Raw genomic sequence first — 17,794 nt, forward strand, 5'->3', positions numbered from 1 at the left:
GGCAAATTAATATTTCTCAGAATCATTAATTCTCAGACACAATAGGAAGATAATGAATGACTGAGAAAAGAAGAAAAATAGGAAGAGAAATAATAAAAGTTACTAATGTAAACCATCATTTACCTAGCCTTATTTTTTATCAACAGCACTGGGTTATTAAACACATTTTTATGTATATTTTTATTTCATGGTTTCAAGTTCATGAACTAGAACACTTGGTTTGTGACACGTCATCACTAGTCCCTTCTTTAGCTAATTATTTTAAATAAGGTAATACCTACCCATAATCTAAAAATCCAGAATGAAAGCTAAGATTTGGCCAATCAATATCCAACAACAAAGCATACGTTTTTCTTCTCTCCAATCCTACATACCCTCTCCCATTGACAATATAACCATACCGAACCCACATTCATTTTACCTCCCTTTCTTTTCATATAGTTCTACTAAGTCTACATGTACCATTGAAATTATGTTTTTATTAGTTTGGTTTGGAGTTCTTTGATATAGGTTTCCTCACTCTGTAGTCTATACTGTCCTGGCACTCACTACATAGCACAAGCTATCTCAAATTGTGGCAAGTTCCTCTTACCTCATCCTCCTGCCTGTAATTTCTAAGATTATAAAATGATAGCATGCTCTATGTAATATTTTAGAGCTTATTTTTTATGAAGTGTTATAAGATTGATCCATATTTTATGGGTGGGTCTTCATATGAAGGCTATACAAAATGCCAATAAATAATAGATTAATGGTGATGAGAATTTAGGTGGTTTCTAGACTGTTGTGAGATGAACATACATATAATGTTCCATATATTCTGATTTACATGATGAAAAGTTTCTGTGTATATATGAAGATGTATAATATTTTGGTCTTAGTATATGAGTGTTTAACTTTCAGAGATAATGCCAAAAATTTCTTTAAATGGTTTTGCAGCAATTTGCAATTTTACATATTTTACATACATACAAATATGCATGCATGCATACATACATACATACGTATGTACGTACATACATATTCCTGTGGCACCTTATTTCTGGGCTTCCTATTTCATTAGCAAAATTGCAAAGCTCTAATACTTGCCTTTTTCAGCTGAAATTTCTCCTCTAAACCATGAAAATCAGAAAATTGTTCGAATGACTATTTCTTCAATTCTCTTAAGGGTGGAAAGTGGCTAGTACCATTTTAGATAAACAGAGAAGTTAATTCTTTCTAAATAATAAATGCTTTAGGGCATTAACACTTTATTTTTGCCAGGAATCACTGTTGATATTCTCACTTTTTAATTATTATTTTAACCTATTGGGTTTAAAATAATATTTTAGTATTATTTGAAGCATATTTCCCAGAATCGTAATGATGCTGAATCTCTCTTCACAAGCTGATTAGCCAGATATGCTTACACTTCTGTGGAACATTGATGTTTTGTGTCCATTTTCCTGCCTGTGCTGTCTTTTTAAAAATAATCTATTGTTACTATATTTTTTTTTAAAATTTATGGGTAGGTATTATGTGTCTGTGTGTGGGTGTGTGCACCTGAGTGCATGTTCCAGCAGAGGCCATATTGATCTCTCTGGAACTGGAGATAGGGGCAGTTGCCAAGACATCCAATATGGGCGCTGCAGATTGAATCTTAGTCCTTTGTAAGAGTAGAAGGCATACTTAACCACTGAGGCGTCTGTCTCTCCAGCTTCCTTAATAATTTTTTAAACATCTTTACATATACTCCATAATATCTCGTCAGTTTTGTTTTTGCATGTGTTTCCTTAGTCTGTATCTTGTTTTTTTTTTATACAGATCAAGCTATATCTGACATAATATGGTAAACAAAATTTTTTAGTTGCAAAAATAATTGTGTATGTGTGTTGGCATGTCCACACCCTTGTGCACCTTTGGTGATCAGAAGGCAACCTACAGGAGTCGACTCTTTCCGTCCACTGTATGGGTCCCAAGGACTGAACTTAGCTCATCAGGCTTGGCTGCAGGCACCATTATCAACCTTTGCAAATATTTTAATACCCTGAAGTCTTGTGCCTTAAATCACATTCAGATTTCTAAGGTTAGTGAGATATTCAATAATGTTCTTCTACTGAAGCTTTTAAAATTTAGTTTTTAAATTTTGTATTTGATATTGCTTGAATGCCATCAAGAGCACATGTGGCAATGCAAGATTATTTGAAGGTGGGAAGTTTGAGAGGTGACTTAAATCACGAGGGCTCTGCTCTCATGGATGAATTCATGTTATTTTAGGTGTAGGTTGGTGCCTGAACAGATGGATCCATTCAGCCTCGCTTCTTCTCTTCCTCTTCTTCCCCCTTTCTTTTGTGTTTTTTGCCTGGTGGAGAGCCCTCATCAGATACAGTCCTTGATCATGGACTTCCTAGTCCCTAGAACTGTGATGAACTAAACTATTTCCCACCTTCACTTATTAAATGCTCTTTTATATTTTCTTTTATTCTTATATGCTATCTGTGTCCTGCATAAGGATACTCAGGCTTCATATATGCAGGAATCTCCTCCTCGAAACTTTCTTCGATTCTAAAGACTTTTACTTTTATTACTATAGTGTGAAGATATTCACTATAAACAACATAGTTGGAGCTTAAATGTGTATACATATCAAGAATACATAAGAAACACTATGTGCTGTAAGAGGAGAAAATGTGAATTTGAATTCAGGAGATTTTTATTTAGATTGAACTGAAAACATAGGACACTCTTGGCAAGAAATCCAGTATTGTATCAGGACTCGAGGAAATGCTCAAAATGTCTAGCAGAAGATAAGAATGACTTGTATTTGAATATGAGGATTCAACACATTTGTAATATTGAGGGTAAGATGTAAGAATGGAGGCAGGTATTCAGTCTCAGGCCATTCATTTTCTTTGTCTTCTTTTCTGCCCATAATTGTAAATGATGAAAACTAAGGGTTCTTACGAACCCCAGAGATGTGGGATCAATTCAGTTCTGCCACTGCACTATATGTGATACTTGGACTGCAGCTCAGTTAACACTGGGCGAGGAGGGCAGGTTCCTAACACTGCACTCACAAAACTTCTTGGAAATGTTTTTTATAAACGTATCCAATAAGAGTCTCTGCTTCAGGCTCTCCCCCCCAACTGTTTTATCACTGCTACAATGACAAATATTTACATACTTGACTACACCCCTTGCCATGTTGGCTCTGAATCACTGAAAGACGATCTCTAAGTCATCTGTCTTTCCCACCACCCTGTCCTGCCCCTTACAGCAACTTTTCATATGCTTTGGCTCTTTTCTTACTCCCAGCTAAGCTTTCCGTTTAATATGGGCCTCTCGGGGGAATACTTGGCCCTTCTGGAGGTTCTCGGGGCTATAAAATCTTGCCCTGGAAGAAAACTGACCGCTAGCGGCCAATGAAATTTGAAAGACCCGAGCACCTGCTCCACAAAGAAGGGGATAGAGTTACCGTGCCAGTGCTAACTTGCAAAAATAACTCTGGGGTTCAGTAGGAAGCAGGAGCAGCCTGATCCTTTCAAAGAATGGTTGAGAAAAACGTAGAGGCTGGAGTCAGGGTGCACAGAAGATGGAATTCTGAATTATAAAGCTATTCTTGAAGGTCTGACTTTTAAAACTCCCCGCTAGATCAAGACACCAAATACAGCTAGGATGGAGGCAAGAGAATGGGGCAGAGAGGGGAAGAAGATGGTCAGTCTACTATTCAGCTGCTTTTTTAAGCTGTTCTATCCTTATGAAAGTTTTAAATTACACTAAAAATGAAAACATGCCTTCGGAATGAATTTCATAGAGCTTGATTATTGGAGCGAATGTTTACTGAATTAATTTTAGAAATAAAATATCAACACCACCTTTTTCATAGTCTAGGGGAATATTTTCTTCTCAAGTTATGGTCCTTCAGCAACAGGAAGCTAATTATCACCCCAGAACATTTCTCAGTGAAAAATCTGTCATTCTGTAATGCTTAATGTCACATCTCAGTTTTCTTATTTTTACCATCTGAACACCCATCAATCCAAATGAACATCACTTTCCCTTTCATAGCTTCAAGATGTCACTAGCACTTGGTCAAAGAAAATTCTAAAAAGGGACAAGGCATCTTTTTTACTTAGCTGAATGCTTACATTGACTTTTTCTGAAAATAGCATACTAATGGACTTTCTGAGAGAAAAATACAGATATAATACACTGGTACTTATTAAAGGCTTGAAAATTTACTTTTATTATTCTTGCATAACCTCGCCAATTCCAACTCAACACTAACAAATGTGGGCCCTTTAGAATTACTAGGGAAAGATTTTTCATCAGCAGATGAGCACAGTTTCTATTTACTAAGTGTAAATACCTTGAATACAGAAGCCAGATCTTACTCATCTCTCACTTGCTGTTAGAAATTGTCACATTCATTTATTCTTCTATCAGGCATTACCTGACACATAACAGGCATATAGTAATGTTGAGCAAATACACATAAGTTATAGTCTTTGTTTCTAACTGCCTACTTCTATGTATAGTTCTAAATTGTTTATATAAGTTGCTAAATATTAGACTGGCAGGTGTAAATTTTTCACAAATGTTTTATGTATAGGCTGTGATTTTTTATGATCTTGTGCATAATCTTCTAGTCCTTAAGAATATGCATGAGAATTTAGGAGAATGTCCCCTATGCCTAAAGCAGTCCAGCTTTCTTTAATAGATACCAGATAGAACTCTTCCAGACCTTATTCTGTGTAACCACACACTTTCAGGCAGCAACTAGACATCTCAGAATTGTAGCACAAAACAGCTGGGTATATGATGTTAGAATACTTGGTCACATTCTCTTCAGCACATAGCAAATTCCAAAGCTTTAGTGGCAGGTGTGTCCTGCTACCCTATTTTTCTCTCAAAGAGCATCTGGAACTAGTCTGGTAAACAAAATAGGAGCTTCTCTGCCAACTACCACAGGCCAGATGACTCAATAGCACAGAAAACATAATTTGATCTATGTACTTAGTAGACTTCTGGGGTCAATGGGATCAGGATACTCTCAAATATCTGGAGGATGTGGTTTACCATACTTAGGGATGACAAAAGTATCTACAAAAATACCTTTATAGAAGAGATCTGAGTAATGGCTTACTGTATAAAAGGTGACAAAAACATGAGAGACTTTTAGAAACACATTTAACAAAAAGCATTGATTGTTATGACATAAAAGACATAATCTATAAACTAAAAAGCCAAATAACTATAGAAAATGGCAAAAGAGATCACAAATAAGTTCTAAAAGAAACACAAAAGCGAGTAAATATTTTAAAATATGATTAAGTTCACTGTTCATCAGAGAGACAAGAATTACGCAAAAGTGCAGCTACCATTTCTCAAACTGGCCAGATACCAAGGTATAGATACCAAGGTATAGGATCCAAGATACCAAGGTTTGGAGGATGATGTGGCGATTAGGGAAACTGTAGTCACCAAATGTACTAAGCCCTTAGTCTTTGAACTCTGCAGTCTTACTTCTTGGGCTGTACACTCACATTTGCTCCTAAGTCCAAATGACAGATTATTTCTAGTATCTAATACAGTGTACATGGTTGTTATACTCTAGTGCTTAGAGAATAACAAGTAGTCTGTCCTTATGCGGTACAGACAGTATTTCATAGGTAAGGTACTAGGAATTGCACTTAGGGTCTCACACATGCTAGGCAAGCACTCTAAAACTGAACTATATTCGAAGCCTAACATACTTTTTGTCAATATTTCTGATCCATGGTTGACTAAATCTAAGGATGCAGAAGCTGGCATCACAGAGTCACGGTGAAATGACTTTAACCATTGGGTGCATGTCGTCCTAAACCACCCTTAATTTTACTAGCTAGGGACCTAGGAAGAAAGCAAGGAGTCAAGTTCTTCAGCTCCTACTACTTGACTCACACCAATCAAGGCAGAAACCACTTCTAAGCCATCTGAGCAGGAACTCACAGCTTCCCAATCAACCAATAAGCCATTTGACAGGAGAGCAGAGAGTCAAGGCATCTGCTTCTCTATAGGCTGTACCACAGAGAGTGGCATCCCACAGCCAAGGACAACAGTCTTAATTGATGGCAAGCCCCAGACTGAATGATCTGGAGTTCTCCCTGCAAATACCTAATGTGGAAAGAGCGGCTTAACAGAGACCTGGCACAAAATCAAGAGAAGCTGAAATTTTGTGGTTACCCTGCTGAGATAATTTCAGATGCATTAGTCAATGTTTCTCAGGCTGTGCATCGTACATCAGGGTAATTATGGAGGAGAATAAAAACAGCAAGATTAGAAAACAGCTTGCCAGAAGAACCGCTATATTTGCATGAAATGACATTTAACTAAAAATTCGAAAACAGCGGATAGCTGTGACTTGCCACTTTCACACCTTTATGCCAAATCCCAAGGCAAACTCAAACCCTAGTATTTACTGGAGAAGAAAAGGCTGGAGTCCATGGTTAGTCACACAGGCCTCCTAACATTTCTCTCATATACTCTCATGTCGGGAATGTCCCCTACATTTCAAGACTTACACGACCTTCAGGAATTAGTCCTGTGGAACGAAAGCACACTTACAACTTGTTTTCTTTGCTTTCCAGTGATTTGAACCAAGCATCTTCATATATTTTACTTCATCCTCTCAAAGTTCCTTTGAGCCCATCTTAAACTAATAGACAAGCTCATGAGATGGCCTTCGCTCTTCAAATGACTATGGACTTTCACTCAATTCTTTGCCTGGCATAGATCCCAGCATGCAATACCCACTCAGTAAATATTTACTCTTATTTACCATGTGTTTATTTTAGTAGTCCTTCTTTCATAGCACTAAGCATGAATGCAAATAATTATTTGCTTAATGGCTATCTTCCTCATTAGGCTATGTCACAAAGCAAGGGACAATGTCTGTCTTATTCACAGCTTACTGTAATAGCATAGTGCCTACCAAATGACTCACACTTATAAATATTAATTGAACAAAACTGCAATGTACTAAGCACTCTTTAATTTCTGAGGGAATTCTAAAATAGCTTCATACCTGGATTACTGGTATTTTATGGTAAGGAAACTGAGAAGGCCTGCAGCAACTTGTCTAGGGGCAGAGCCAGGCCCCTGAACATGCGCTGCTAACATGCCTCCTCTAATTTCCAGAGGATGTTTCACGCTGTCCAAGCCTGAAATTTAAAAAGTACCCCCAAATAAAGGAATGAAGGTCTATCTCACAGGTTTGTTGTAACGACTGCTTGAGTTTATATATGTAAGGCACTTGGCCAGAGTGGTTGGCATAGAATCGAGATTTAATATAAGCTACTGCTGCTGCTATTGCTGCTGCTGCTGCTGCTATTACTATTATTACTAATGCCAGTATGCAGGAAAAGTGACTGCAGTCAGTGGAAGCCACCTGCTAAGCATTGCCCCACCCTGTGAATCAGGGCACTTGTTTCTGCAGTTGGGCATGTCTCTACTAGATTACTGTGTAACTCTCATCAACCCTCACAGCGTTTCATAATACAACTTGCACAGAAGATCTCCTTTTTGGTTAAAATACAAATGGAATATGAGGAATATTTTTAAATTCTATTATAAAACAAATGGCTCAATGAGGATTACTATAGGCTACAAATATTAAACTCAACAGTTTACACTATTAAGGAAATTCAAAATTAAAGAAAAATCAAGAATGTCCTTTTGCTTATAGCTACAAGGAATTTCATCTTCATGGATTCTGGCAAAGAATCAGTAGATATCAGGAAACAGGGCACAGAAAAAATTGCAAATACCGTGGTCTCTTTGTTCTGTGTTTAGATGCACAGAAAGGGCAACATTTACACACTACGTTAATTTTCTATCTTTTCGTTTTCTGCCACCTTAGTTTCTAACAGAACATTCTCAACATACTCGGTCCTAGAATTGTCCACATTACTAATGATTTTATTTATTGCTTGATGATTTCATACATACATATATGTTTTAGTTAAATCTACTCATATTCCCTCCCCTCTTAATTCCTCCTCTATCCCCCTGACTTTTCCTACCAACTGCCTATGTTCTTTTTCATGAAGATAGATTTTTATTATATCACATTTCCTAATGAAATTTGCATGTTTTATATAAAGTATTTTCTATACTTAGTTATGTGTTGTGTATATGTGTGTGCCTGAGTGGGGTTATGTGCACATATGTGTGGGTGCTCTGGAAGGAGACTCACATAGAATGCTGTCAAGTGGCAGTTACAGGTTGTTGTCAGCCAACTGAAATGGGAGCTAGGACTGAACTCTGATCTTCTGCAAGAGCAGTGTCCACTGCGAGTCACTGAGCAATCTCTATAGCTCTGTGTGCTTTTTAGAAAAGAAAAAAAACATAGAGACATAACACTGCTTAGTCTTATCTGTGTGTGTGTATATGTAGAATAGCCTATGGTAGCTGGCTAGCCTCTTAGTATCCACATCCCTGAAGAAAATGGACTATCCATACCCCGAATGCCAAGAGTCATTCATGGTAGGATTTCCTGTGTCCCTCTACAATACATGCTGGTATTCTGGCTGTCTTTAATTTGTTCAGGTCTTGTACATGCAGTCAAAGATGCTGTGAGTTCACGTACGGAAAAGCATTGTCATGTCAAGCAAATACTGTTTCGCTTGCAGACACCCACTACCTCTAAGGATACCTGAGCCATGGTGGAAGGGATGAGATAAATATTTAGAGTTAAATACTCCACAGTCTCTTATTCTCTGCATGTTGACCAATTGCATTAATCGCCATCTACGCAAAAAGAAGAGTCTCTGATAAGGGTTGAGCTATGCACTAATCTATGGATATGAAGAACATAGAAGACAGCTTATTATTGTGTCTATTTAGCAGAATAATAGTTTTTAGTTCTCTCTAGGTTCTAGGACCAAGCTAGTTATGGAATTTGGTCCACTTAATGACTACTAGGAATGAGGTCCCTCTTGTAGAGTAGGCTTTAAATCCAATTAAAAATTAGTTTGTGACTACCATACATTTGTGCCACTATTGCAACAGTGAATATATCTTGATAGGCCAATTTTTATTCACAGTTAGGTAAGGTGGATGGTTATTTTCTTTCCACGAATTTGCATAGCATCTTACAGCTCCGTGAAAGTTAGCCAGTAAGGGTGGCATTTCTGAGTCAGTACCAGCATGATTTCTCCATATCCTATGTCTCAAGTATGTGGTGTCTTCAGCAATAGGGTCTTACCATCAAGTTTTAGAGGGTAAAACAATGGCAAGAACCTATAATGCCTGGGGATGGGGTAGGATTCAACCAACCAACAATTTAGAAAGAGCTAAGTGATACCACTCACTGGGATTTTTATTTGATAGACTCTGGTACCTGTGAGAGGCACTATCTCCCTCTTTTTGAATAATTAATTAAATTACCACACACACACACACACCTATATACAAACATACAAACATACATACATACATACATGCATATATATCTGTAAGGACACTCTAATAGTAATGGGGTTCCTTATGGCTTTTCAAAAAGTCTCTAGTGTTAGCTATCCCTCACACCAGTTGTTTCTCTATCATGCCCCCACCCTGTTTAACCCCCCATGTTCCATTATATTCCTTTCTCCCATCATGCCACTTGTGTTCTTACCCTTTCCCTTGAAATGCTCCCATGGCCCTTTACTAGTTTGCTGATTTCTATGGAAACTCCAATTAAAATGCACTTATCTAAAGACTCAAAGCTAGCAACCACATTTGAGAAAGAATATGTACAGGCTGTCTTTCTGGATCTGGGATACCTCACTCAGAATAATTACTTTGAAAATATTTGTTTATTTTATTTCATGTGTATGAGATATATAGGTTTTTGGCATATGTAGGGCTTTAATTTGCATTTCCCTGTTGGCTAGAGCTACTGGACATTTAAAATTAACACTTCTCAGCCATCTCTATTTCTTTGAGAACTCTCTTTAATTCCAAATTCCATTTTTAAATTGGATTGTTTATTTTCTTGGTGCTGAAGGTTTTTAATATTTATTCATTTATTATGTATACAAATTCTGCCTACATGTATGCCTGCAGGCCAGAGAGGGCACCAGACCTCATTACAGATGGTTGTGAGCCACCATGTGGTTGCTGGAAATTGAACTTAGGACCTTTGGAAGAGCAGGCAATGCTCTTAACCACTAAGCCATCTCTCCAGCCCAAAACTTTATTTTCCCCACAAGACAGCATGGGAAACCTCATGCACACAGACACACGCAACAGACACAGGACACAGAACCGCTCTGTGACAGAATCACAGGGACCCGGGGTTCGAACTCAGGACCTCGCTTGCGCCAGTGCTGTGCACTTAACAGGCTGAGCTATCGCCCAGCTCGCTGGTGCTGAAGTTTTTGTGTGTTCTTTGTATATTCTAGACACTAACCCTCTGACAGATATATAGCTAGTAAAGATTTTTTTCCCACTCTGTAGGCTACCTCTTCAACTCAAATGAATATTTTTTTTTTCTCTATAGAAGCATTTTAGTTTCTCGAGGCCTTACTTTGCATACTTCTTGTATTTTGAAGCACAGTTGTCTAGGCATTCCTACTTATTCCAGTGCTCCATGTGCAATGGTGCAGGTGGGGAGGTCAGAGAGAACATTAGCAGGAACAGGTTTTCTATTTCCACTGTATGGGTCCTTGAAGGAACATGGTCCAATAATTGAGTCATGTGAGGAGATTTCTGAGGTCTGAGTGCTTATGAGAACATGTCAAGAAAACAAGACAGAGTATGGCAATTTCAGTTTCTTCAAAGCATGGAATTATTCTTGAAATGTATTTTCATGCCCCTCCTAAGTGTAGTTGGGAGGAGTGACTTTACTTCTGATGACTAAGATTTACTGATTTACTTCCAATTACTTATTACAACTGGCTATTGTTATTTCTTTATATACCTCTATGGAAAAACATGTTTTTGACACATGTGGCTTGTTCTTGTGATTATATACAACTTGGATTCCTGAGAACATTACTTGCATAACCTTAACCCTCAGGGTACAGTTGTCTGAGGCTATGAATAAAGTTGGCTGTTGTATGAAACTTTAGTCTACCTCATTGATCTGCTCCATCCTCCCAGGTCCTACTGCCTCTAAAGCGGTGATAGGTCCTGGGGATCAAACTCAGATCATCCTGGGGATGAAACTCAGTCGTGGCAGCAAGTGATTTTATAAGCTAAGTCACATTACCAGCCCTCTACAAAGTATTTTTATTGTTATCTGTTAGAAGAGGTAGTTGAGACTTTTAAAATTTGCAGCCTCATATGAACGATTATGTTGAAAAGGCATCAGAAATGTTCTGTATTTGAAATTCATAAAAATGAAATATCTTCACTGTGTGGAACTAATAAGAGGCTGGTTTCACCTAGAATTTGTCTTGACACAAGTTAGAAAAAAATCTAAATGTAATACAGGTATACTAGACAACACTATTTCTTTTTTCTAACACAATAGACTGTCATTGTCAGTTACCCATTGTATAAAAGAATCCTAAGGATAGGTTTTAGAAAACCAAATCATGTTAATCTTAAAGTAAATGTCAGTTCTTAGGGATATGGAGGCTCTTATCCCATTTGTTATCATTTCATGGGGAGGAGGAAACTTTCAAGTTGTTTGTAAGGGCGTACAGAAAATGCCAGATAAAAGTCTCCAGAATTGTACCCTACCGTGGATATAGAGAAATGCCCATAGGCCCACCTTGCAAATAATTTCTAGTTTCTATTTAAGTGTGATAGATGCAACCATTCTCAAGGACCCTGAGATGGCAAGGAGTGGACTGATTCCTACTGAAGGACACATTTGGAGCTAGATGGGTTTAAAGGCTTCACTGAGCCTCTGGCTCGAGCTACATTCCTCAGAATGGGTTGGGTATAATGAGACTATGGGAGTTTATTTTGGTTTATTGTAAAGTTTCTTTGTTTTCCTTGGTTTAATTCATAAAATAATAAAAGCAATATGGTACCTTTAGGCTCTCAAACTCTTATGTTCAGAGCAGTAACCATGAACGTTTTTTGACAGCTTTAAAAATGCTTTTCATATTAAATAGATTTGAAAAGTGATACTTAGAAATGGCTTCTATGATCTATTCAAGGTCAAAAGACTAGTTAGTGACAAATTCAGTACCCAAACTAATTTTCACTGAATATCTAAGTATGTTCCTTTCTCTCACCAGTTCCTTACAGGCCCAAAAGACAAGAAAAAAGACCTTAACTTTACTGAGCTAATAGAAAGGGACAGAACCTCCCAAAATGTAAGAACCCTCTTGTGCTAAAATTGAGATTCACTGACCCAAGACTGTGGGTTTTTTTTTGTTTTTGCTTTTGTTTTTGTTTTTGTTTGTTTTTAACAAGTCTGACTAAAACTCAAGAAATTTGAAAGTGGAGGCAGTAGGTTCTTCCTAGGGTCCAGGACCTCACTGGCCATGGGTAGCTGTTCACCGAACCAAACATGTATTGAGTGGACCTCTAACTGTATCCTAAATACACATCCTTATACATACAGATGAGTGTAGCTCTCAACCTCATCAATGATTTTTTTATAACAGAGGGAATATCCATCAATAATTGATACATCTATAACATAACTTCTAAACCTAACACTCAGGGAACATTGCAGAAGAGGAACCAGAAAGACAGCAAGACACAAGGGGCCAGGACTGTTAGTGTTAGCTAGCAACTTCTACATATGACTGGAAAGCCACACCTATGAAATCTCAAACACATGGCTGCCTAATCAAGCCTCGCATAAGGAAATGCCATGGTGGGTGGGGAGACTCTCATAAAGTCATATGCCAGGATGCAGAAGCTACAGACAATTAAGAGAAGGCAAACCAGTCTTCACCAGAGATGAACCCAATCATAGGTTATCTAATCCCAAGCAGTCAGATATTAACACACATACATATGAATATCATCAATGGGCACAGAAGGCTGTGTTTATACATACATATGCAGGCATAATATATATATATACACACACATGTATGTATGTATGTATATACAACAATCAAAGAAGGGATCATGAATTTTTTGGCCATAGGAAAAGTTGGAGGGGAGAGAGGGAGAGGTGCAAATAATATAAATACAATACCTATATAGAAAATTCTCAAAAAATGACTTAATGAAATTAAGAGATAGCCTCTAGACCAGCAGTTCTCAACCTGCAAGTCGTAACTCCCTTAGGTATCAAATATCAGATATCCTGCTTATCAGATATTTACATTATAATTCATAACAGTGGCAAATTATAGTTATGAAGTAGCAATGAAAATAATGTTATGGTTGGGGGTCACCACAACATGAGGAGCTGTATTAGAGGATCACAGCATTTAGGAAGGTTGAGAACCACTGCTCTAGACAACATTATACAACAAAGTTGAACTCACAGATAAATCATACTTATAAATGGTTTTTATATAGATGAAGGGGACTTAAGGGTGGGTTGGCAGTGGGGACACAAAAGTAAGCAAATATCATGGATTTCTTCTGTGATTTGCTAAGCTGCACATGTACCATCTTGACAGAAGTAATTCCCTCACAAGTGTTTCCTAATCATAAAGTCTTTCCCTATCTGAAAATCAAAGAGCTTTCCCCTGGGTAGCAGCATAAGAGATTGTGGGGTCTCTCATGCCACTAGCTTAGTTTGTTACAAATCATATAAGGGTATAAGCATAGAAGTCAGCACTTCATGTGTTCTAGCAACAATAAATTAATCACATATAGTGTGAGCCAAACTGAAATATTTACATATGTTGGGCTCTAATTACATCAAAGTCTCAGAATTAACCATGTGACTTCAGGCCTTCTCCAGGTCTCAATTCTTTGCTTGTAAAAATGTAATCAGACAAAGTTGTTTTCAAGTCTAAAGTATTATGATTCAGTTTTTACCATTAGCTTTTTTATCATCAGCATACGAAGTTTACCACTGTCTGCTAAGCTACTAATGTCTAAAGACTTTGGTGTAATGAAATTACAAAATCATTCCAAAGCTGGTATAATGATTGAGGAAATTTAAGAGATATATTTGCATTTTTCTCCCCTGCCTTTTCTGTAACATCCTCATTCTCCCCTTAAGATAGTCCTTGAAGACAAAAATTTTCACACTGAGATTCTATCAGACCTGAGAAAGCAAGTAGCCTAGTTACTTTTTGATCCCTTCAGTTATCAAGATAATGGTTTTATTTTTTGAAACTATAATCAGATAAAAATGTCCAAAGGACTAAAGAAACTGAGTTGGACGATTAGTCTATTCTTTTCTGTATTTTAATTCCACTGGAAGGAACAATAGGTTCTTCTTGCCTTTGGCACTATAATAACTCAGCTGACATGCTAGAAATACCACACTCCCAGACAAAAAGTGGTAACATTCTTCCTCTTTAAAAACAATCAATGTTTTCATTTGTGAACTTCAAATTCCACGTGAAATAAAAGTCTCAGCCTTGTGAGTCTGCGGTAAATCAAAGGGCTTTAGTGTCACTGAAAAGTTCGCTGGTTTGTTGCTCTTTTTCTAGAGGAGAAAGGAAATAAAAACACGTCCAAGCAGACAGGTGTTTTATCTAATTTTGTATTTCCCTTCCAAGTGAGCTTGAGCAACTTCCTTGATAACTCATTCCAATACAGTTCTCTATATCTGACTGAAGCTCTTTCTAGCTGCTCTGCAGGCTCACTTCCTTGTATTATTATAGACTTGCCCTTGGTGGAAATGTTTACTGTATTCACATCATGAATTCTTGCTTTGATTGTCAGAAATTATAGCAGAAATTTGTGATAAATTAGTGTGATGGCTGATCATGGTTGTCAACTTGACACACTGGGAAGAGGGAAACTCACCTGAAGAACTGCCTCCATCGGATTGGCCTATGGACATATTTGTGAGGAAATAGGAAAGCCCAGCCCACTGTGTACAGTACTAACCCTAGGCAAGTGGCCTTGGGCTATATGAGAAAGGAAGGTGAAGGTCAGGCTGGGAACAAGCTACTAATGAGTGTTCCTCCCTGATTTCTGCTTCAGTTCCAATTTCTATGTTCCTGCTTAAGTTCCTACCCCAACTTCCCTCAACGATAAACTAGGATACAAAATTCAAGTCAAATAAATCTTTTCCTCCCCCAAACTGCTTTTGGTTATGACGTTTATCACAACAAGCTAGAATAGTAGTATATCTATGATCAGGATTAGATACATACCTTTTAAACATAATTTTTAATTGATTCTTTGAGAACATCATGCACCCTAATTCTACTCATTTACCAATCCCTCCATATCTACCCTTCACCCCCATAGTGTCCTCTCAAAATAAAAGTTAAAAACTATTAATTGAAAACAAAATAAAACAATCAAAATAATCACTTCGCTCCTCCATTTTACCTGCCTCTCCAACACCTCTTCATTCACCTTAGTGCACTGAGAGCACAGTAGACCCTTTGTCCACTCAGCTTTACTTGCAAATGTTCACTGCAATGAGGTATTGGTCTGGTTAAAGTCCTCTGGCTTCTGGTATACCCATCAATACTGGACCCTCACGGAAACTCCTCTTGGAGATCCTGCTGTTGCTCTGAGTCATGGTGATTACCCACGGCTATGGTTCCACAGAACTGGTCTTTTCACATACTCTGGTAGGTCACAGATGGGGTAGATTTTGGGGTGGGCCATCTCAAAGGCCCTTGGATATGTGTCTGGGTAGTAGCTGATTTGGTCACTCCTGGGTGCTGGGACTCACCTCTGAGGTGGGGGGCAGAGCTAGCTCTTCCATGCCCAGCTCTCCCATGCCCATGGTGAGGGATGGGACCACTCTCTCGTAAGTGTGGGGCCAACTCTAACATGAGGAGTGGGACCAGGTCTTCTGCTGCAGTGGTCAGTCAGGATCAGGGTTCCTATGTCCCACTGTGGTAACATCTGACTATACTACTGTTGGGCCAAAATTATCTCAGGGCCTGTACATCATGGCCTGTAGGACAGAGAAAAGCCCGGCTTGAGTTTGAAGGATAGTCTCAAAACTACCAAGTAAGGATTAGACAGCAAAATCTAGGTAGACACCCCTCCAGCCAGAGTGAAGGCTTGGCTTTCTCTCATTGGCTGGAGGTACCCCACATCACACGATGTCACTTAACCTATATAAGCTAACACTCACAGTAATAAACTGAGTTTCTGCTTTGACTTGACTCCCTATCGTGTCTGATTGCCCTGCATGGTGGGGCTGCAGAACAGGCAGATAGCACACTCACCTTTCCCTGGGGAATAAGGAGGCTAAGGTGATGTGGGAGAGTCTTCTGTTTGAGTTGATTTCATTGGCTAATAAAGAAACTGCCTGGCCCATTTGATAGACCGCCCCTTAGGTGGGTGGAGTAGACAGAACAGGAAGAGGAAGTGAGGTAGAAGGATCAGTAAGATGCCACGCCTCTCCTAAGTTAGGCAGACTGCCGTGCCTCTCCTCAGAGAGAGATGCCAGATGCGATGAAGCTCCAGCCCAAGATGGACGCATGCTAGAATCTACCTGGTAAGGCACCACTTTGTGGTGCTACACAGATTATTAGATATGGGTTAGTCAAGATGTGAGTAAGAGGCTGAAAATAATGGGCCAGGCAGTGTTTTAAAGAATACAGTTTCCGTGTAATTATTTTGGGGCATAAGCTAGCCGGTGGCCGAGAGCAGGGCGGTGGGAAACCGCCCGCAGCCCCTCACTACACTAAGGAGGCCTGGCATACTACCCTGAATGTTCAGTCAACTCTGATCTCAGAAGCTAACCAGGGTTGGATCTGTTTAGTACCTGGATGGGGTGGGGTCCTTATCTTAATGAAACATTTCTAGTGATGCTAGTATATGTTGGTCAAAGCTGGTTTTCCTTTCTGGGTATTAGTATCTCATCTGTATAAACTAACAGAATATGCAATTTCTTTGAGAGAATCACCACACTGAAGTGGATCATTAATAAATTGACGTATTTTTCTGAAGGAACTGACACTTGGGATTCAATCATTACAAGTGGAAAACGGGTAGAGATCTCTCTTTTTATACACCTTAACTTTGGCACTGGACAGTACATCCATCCCCAAAGGAAGTTCATCTGATTTTTCAAATAACAGCCTCCAATCCCCATCTTCTTGTGATAACCAGGTCACCGAGGCCTTGTTCAAACTTGCCTACAAGAAGAGGCCAGAGACAAATCAGGAGAAAACTAGAGGCTGTTGACATGGGCTGGGGAAAAGATTCTGGAAAAAGGGTCCCCTCACTAAGAGACCTCCTGATCTTCAAGCAGGGGGTCTATAATGTCACTATCTTGGTGGAGAAACATAAGGTGGGAGGGTCTTCCTTGTATCACAAAATGAGGGTACCCTGTTGCATCATCAAGGAGAAGACCAGGCTGGGATGGCTGATCCAGAGGAAGACAGGTACAACTGTTGCCATCACAGCTTAATTTGGAAGACAAAAGCACCCTGGCTAAGCTGGTAAAAAGCTATCAGTACAAATTACAACAACAGATAAGATGAGATTCATTCTCAATGGGGAGTTAGCATCCTGGATCTTAAAACTGTAGCTCATATTGAAAATGGGGGGGGGGGGAGCCAATGAGCATGCTACCAAATGGGGTTAAGTGTACAGACTTGACCTTTCAGTACATAAATACATTGAGAAATGTCCTTCATAGGAGGACCAATGGAACCAAATTGAAGACCTGGATATTAATCCACACACCTACAAACACCTGATTTTTGACAAAGAAGAAAAAATATCAAATGGAAAAAAGAAAGCATATTTAACAAATGGTGCTGGCATA

At 38.7% G+C, this 17,794-nt stretch overlaps 1 protein-coding gene across 7 annotated transcripts in view; it reads right to left on the reverse strand.

The window, feature by feature from the left end:
* Enox2 (ecto-NOX disulfide-thiol exchanger 2) overlaps nucleotides 1-17,794 on the reverse strand; it is a 281,277-nt gene that overhangs the window by 135,564 nt on the left and 127,919 nt on the right. The window contains exon 1 of one of the 7 annotated variants that reach the window (XM_038316237.2): nucleotides 6,586-6,716. The exons of the other annotated variants lie outside the window; for them this stretch is intronic. Within the exon in view, the coding sequence (XP_038172165.1) occupies nucleotides 6,586-6,631 (46 nt within the window). The 5' untranslated portion in view covers nucleotides 6,632-6,716. Of the gene's footprint in view, nucleotides 1-6,585; nucleotides 6,717-17,794 lie in introns of those variants that run through there. 7 annotated transcript variants of the gene reach the window in all.

The sequence above is a fragment of the Arvicola amphibius genome, chromosome X (assembly GCF_903992535.2).
Source record: "Arvicola amphibius chromosome X, mArvAmp1.2, whole genome shotgun sequence".
NCBI classification, from domain to species: Eukaryota; Metazoa; Chordata; class Mammalia; order Rodentia; family Cricetidae; genus Arvicola; species Arvicola amphibius.